Source organism: Nasonia vitripennis (assembly GCF_009193385.2).
Source record: "Nasonia vitripennis strain AsymCx chromosome 2 unlocalized genomic scaffold, Nvit_psr_1.1 chr2_random0010, whole genome shotgun sequence".
Taxonomy (NCBI): Eukaryota; Metazoa; Arthropoda; class Insecta; order Hymenoptera; family Pteromalidae; genus Nasonia; species Nasonia vitripennis.
Genome location: NW_022279617.1, coordinates 1,048,002 through 1,054,001, shown reverse-complemented (window position 1 = coordinate 1,054,001; position 6,000 = coordinate 1,048,002). Strand labels below are relative to the sequence as shown.

Below are 6,000 nucleotides of genomic sequence, written 5' to 3'. Positions count from 1 at the left end.
GACGAAATTCAAACTGGTGTTCTGTGTGAGAAAAAGTTACAGGATAGGGAGGGGGAAGGGTGAACACTGTCTTTTACAACTATATTAATAAATTAAGTTCTGTTAGTCTAGATGCAATTATAGTTTTGTCAGATAACTATTAAAGAGAAAGTAAAGAAATATCAAATAAAAGATCTAACGTTATGCGTCGCACGAATGCGCAGGGCTAAATGCTGCCTCTCCGAAGGCTTGAATAAGACGATGGCAGCGACGCAAGTTGCTAGTGCTCAATGAACATCCCTGAGTCTCACTTGGAACTTCAACGCGTGAACATCATCAGACGCTCGTGCATATTTCTATAAATCATTAACGATCATAATATAAAAACTAAACGCGAAAACTGAATTATATCATTTTAATTATTACCAATAAAGCTATAAAATTAAATGAAAAACTATTGAATCCATCTTGCTATTTATCAAACGTGGTTTTTTGTTGATCCATAAATAAAGAAAAATAATTCTGAAGCTATGAATGCGCCGCAGCCGGGTATGAGTATTCAGGAGTTTCGTATTCGTGGCAAAGAAATGGTTGAGTACATTTGTAAGTTCATGAGCGACATTGGAGATCGAAGAGTAACTCCAGATGTTGGTCCTGGTTATTTAAGGCCTATGTTGCCCACCGAACCACCTGTGGATCCTGAACCTTGGGATGATATTATGCAAGACGTGGAATCTAAAATAATGCCAGGTGTAAGTATAAGAAACTGAAGCAAAAAAAGTTTTTATTACGTTGCATTCTGCGTAAAAGTTTCTAAAACTGTTATTCTGATGTTAATTTATTACCAAATTTATATGTAAATACACACACGCGCGTCACACACAGTACCAAAATCGCAGGTTAATCCTTGAGTTATGCTATATTTCACGGCATAATTAAAGTGTGCTACTCTTTGTAGCAAATTTTTTTTTTTTTTTTGTATGGAGCGACGATGTTTGGGTGTGTAGAAAAGGTGCACCTAATACTGATACCCTCAGCTATTTTCGGCTTCACTTTAATTCATGCAATGAAAATTTGAATCCACAATATGTACATGTTTTATAATCCAATTACTACAAAACCAAAAAAAAAAAAAAAATGGCGCAAAATGACCCACTATTTAAAAAAACCTACCTGCATGAACGTAAAATGTTGATTTTATAAGTGATCAAAAAGTTGCGTCAAATATCCCTACAAAAACAAAATTTTAAGTGAATTTAATCCTAAAATGGACCTCTATAATAAAAATAGGTCCTGATTCAAAACAATATAAAAAGCGCAATTTTCTATAACTTTTGTTGTGATCAATTTAAAATACACACAAATGTACACGAAATAACCGACCTAAATTAGCTCTATCAGTTATTGGGAGCTAAACAAATTTAATTATGCTAGCGCACCTATAAGATATAAATAGTTATAAACTTTTATGTTTTTTATATCATCGTTGAAATTTGATTTTTTGACCAGTAAAAAAAATATATTGACAATGTCTAGTAACTTTTACAAATTAAAAAAAATTCGTATTCATTAAGATTAATACTTTTTTGCTTTTTAGAATATCGTTAATACAATTTTTTTTTCTTGCTAGGAGTGAAAAAATAAGAAATACACTATTAATTTAATTGAAACTATTAATAACTATTAATATCTCTCTATATTAATAAAATATCTTTGCCGCCACCGTTTTAGAAATCAGCTCCCCTTCAGTTTATTTTATTGAGTTAAAATTCTGCCTCTTTTCACGTGATTTTTAACCCAACTTTTGTTATTGGGTTAATAATTGACAATTTTTACATAATTTTACTGTTTCTGGCTCCCCCTAATTTTGGCTTCGCTCACTCTGCCTTCCCCTCATTTTATCTTGCTCTGAGTATAACTTCCCGTTATTTGGGCGCCCCATGATATATATATATATATATATATATATATATATATATATATATATATATATATATATATATATATATATAAATTTTTCGCTTTGCTCGTCAATACCCCATTTGGATATAATATATGATCAATCAGTCAGACTATTAAATATGCAATTTAGAAAGTGCTGACAGATTTCCACACCACCCAAAAGGTACTGCCATGAACGTACTGTAAATTAAGTGCAGTATGCTTGATGCGTTTATTTATTTTTTGTAAACAAACATCAATAATGTGTTTTTAATATATCAATACTTACATTTATTACTCTTTATATAAGTCTTTTTACATTCATTATATGTTTCTCTTCAACGTTTATGAGACTAATTATTAGAGTAAATTTTTTTAATATATCAATATTTTATTTTTTTTTTATAGTAAGCCTATTCTACTCTTATAATTTGCATTATAAAATTTTTTCTTGCATTTACTTATAATATCCTTTCTCATATTTGTCTACGCTGACAAAAAAACACAGTCGTTTCTGCTGTAAAGTCCGGTAGTTTTAACCGTTCTGCCACCGTAAAGACTGTTCAGCAAGAACAACGGTGTACCACTGGTAGTTTTTGCGAGTCGCGATTCGTAAAATTGGTCACTTACGCGGGACACCAGCAAAAACAACCGAACTGATTCTTTGAAACTGCTGAACGCTACGGTAATCTTGGGGAGTCTTCGTACAATGACGGATTACTGGTGCGAGTTCAGTTAAAATGGCTGTGTTTTTTTCAGTGTAATATCAAAAAGCATGTATGTACATTTATTTGATCGTGTTTCATACATATTGCTTCTCTATAGACCTATATCATGAGCTTACTACTATAATTTTCAAAAATAAATTCAAATGCATCTGTATACATAAAGTAAACATTATGACATGAGTGGATCACAATTTTACTTATGTTATAACATATGTCTTCTTTAATTTTCAGTTTCATAGAATCACTTTTTACAGTAAGTACATAATCGTATTTTACTTTTTCTAGAGAAAGCTTTGTAATAGTAAAACTACTGCGATTCACCTCGCTCCTGGTGTCGCTTGGTTGAAATACATATAAATATGTACCTGACTCCCAAAAAAAATTTTGGCACGATTCCTTCATTTGGCTTCGAGTTCTAGCTGGTTAAAGTTGAGGTTTTAAGCAATTTTTTGCATTTTTTGCCTATTTTCAATGATTTCTAGCTTAAAAAGGATGCATTTTTAACTAAAACTACCCGAATACTTCTTTTCGTGAAATTTTCTGAATTTTTCAATAAAAATACTTTTAAAGCCCTATATACATATATATATATATATATATATATATATATATATATACACATATATATATGTTAAGGCTACCTTACTTGCATTTTAAACCTTAAAATATAAAAATCTGAATGTTTGATCCAGACTTCGATAACCTCAATACAGTAAAAAGATATCTTTTTACAGTAGAAAAGTAGCTGTAAAGCTTCAGAATGGGCCTGGCCTTCTACTAGAAGTTATGTAGAAAACAAATATGATATAATGGCTAATAAGTGGTTTTACATGCAAATTTGACACTTATAACCTAGTAAATTTCATGTCTACCGATACAAACACATGATGGTATCGGTAATCATGAAATGTACTAGGTTATAAGTGTTAAATTTGAATGTAAAACCACTTATTAGCCATTATATCATGTTTGTTTTCTACATAACTTCTAGTTAAAGGTCAGGCCCATTCTAAAACTTTACAGCTATTTTTTTAGTATAAAAAGATATCTTTTAACTGTATTAAGGTTGTCGGAGTCCGGATCAAACATTCAGATTTGTATATTTTAAGGTTTAAAATGCAAATAAGGTAGCCTTAACATATATATATATATATATATATATATATATATATATATATATATATATATATAGAGGGCTTTAAAAGTATTTTTTTTGGGAGTCAGGTACAACATATTGAATACATATATACAGTTTGGGCAAAAATAAAAATTTTCATATCTTCGATTTCACAGAGAACCACCTATATGTATATATAATAGGTTCAAATCCCCGTCACGTCAAGGTTTTTTAATTCTTGAATTTTTTCAGATATATATTCATAAATTATTCAGAAATATAATATTCATAATATATAAATTACAGAAACTTGAACGTCCTATAGACATAAATAAAATTTTCATAGAACCTTGCAAAAATAAAATTCACATATAATTTTTAAATTTGTTCCGTACATTTAAAAAAAATATTGTATATAAATATTTTGAAATATTTCATCAAAATATTGTATATCAATATTTTTTAAATAATTTATAAATATTTCTTCCCTGTTGAAAATAATAACGTCATTTTATGACGTCATTAAATGACGTTAAATGACGTCATTATATTACGTCATTTGACGCTACAATTTGGAACCTCTTATGACGTCATTATTTTCAACAGGTTGTACTTCTAAATACTCTTAAATACTTCAAAATTGATAAAATGGTTGCCTATATAGGTGCTACCATCCGGATGGTAGTACGGAAAATGGGGGCTAACGCCAAAGAAATAATGTTTTTTAAATATTTTTTGTTTAATAAAATAATTAAAAATTATTAATTTCTTGGCCATTAGCCTCCATTTTCCGTACTACCATCCGGATGGTAGCACCTATATAGGCAACCATTTTATCAATTTTGAAGTATTTAGAAGTACAACCTGTTGAAAATAATGACATCATAAAGGTTCCAATTTGTAGCGTCAAATGACGTAATATAATGGTATTTAACGTCATTTAATGACGTCAGTCAATGAAGTCATAAAATGACGTTATTATTTTCAACAGGGTTCGTTACCTAAGGAACTAAAAATAATTATACAATATTTAATAAACATTTCAAAATATTTAAAGGGACGGATACACCTTAAATAGTCAAAAAATGAAAAATTTAATTTTTTGTTGATATTTTTCCCGCATTGTTTAAAAAATGAATTAAACTAATAAATATATTCAGGTATAATGTAAAAAACATAAAACCATGTTTATATGTGCCATATTATTAGGTATGACATTTCTTCGAAAGAAAAAATTCAGAATTTCCATTTTTTTAGCTACCGCAGACGTACTTGAGATTTGGGCTTCAAAGAGCACTTTTATACTACTAGGAATGAAGGCGCGCTTCGCGCGCTCTTGATTCTATCTCTGTCTAATAACACTGGTAGAAAATCTATTATAAGTGTTGTGCGGCACACTAACGTCTGCTAATATTTTATAAGCATGTAACATGTTAATAAATCCCTCAAAACTATTTTTCAATAAATATATTAATAATGCTCAATGTCGTCATCATTGGTTAGAATAGTGAATTTGAAGAAAAGTTCAGTATAAGAGTCAGTGGGTTTGTCTATCGTTACAATGCCATTTATTTGCATTATAAAAAAGCTATACAACTGAAATTTTACACAGATACTTACTATGCTACCTAGAAAACATGTAACCTACATGATTATGATTTAACTGTTTTCATTCATATTTTCACATCGAGGCCCATATGAACTTTTTAATTTAGCGTATCAAATTTTTCTTGTAGACAGTTACACATAAACTACCATCTCTAGCACATTGTATTTCTGATTTCCAGTGTATTTTTACATGAAAAAAGTGATAAGTATTTTAGCTTTTTTGTCAAGGCATTAATTAGAATTTTGACTTTTAACAGTTGTGAGAGATTTTGAGACCGATACCTGTTACTCCATTTTTGCATTTTTTCTCATTCGAAAACTAACAGGTCTAGAGAGCTCATATTTTGCATATAGATTACTTTTGTGATTGTGGAAAGATATTTAAAGTTGAATCAACGTTAACTAAAATACTTTTGTGTTCGACTATAACACTGATGTGAATGCAAACTCATGCTATACGACTAAATAATTATCATGGGTGCTGTAGTCGAACACAAAAGTATTTTAGTTAACGTTGATTCAACTTTAAATATCTTTCCACAATCACAAAAGTAATCTATATGCAAAATATGAGCTCTCTAGACCCGTTAGTTTTCGAATGAGAAAAAATGCAAAAATGGAGTAACA

At 29.6% G+C, this 6,000-nt stretch overlaps 1 protein-coding gene across 1 annotated transcript in view; it reads left to right on the top strand.

Annotated features, from left to right (window-relative positions):
* Window positions 1–257: 257 nt before the first annotated feature.
* Window positions 258–6,000, top strand: part of LOC100117476 (aromatic-L-amino-acid decarboxylase) — a 745,226-nt gene continuing 739,483 nt past the window's right edge. The window contains exon 1 of the mRNA XM_031925521.1: window positions 258–731. Within this exon, the coding sequence (XP_031781381.1) occupies window positions 510–731 (222 nt within the window). The 5' untranslated portion in view covers window positions 258–509. The remainder of the gene's footprint in view (window positions 732–6,000) is intronic.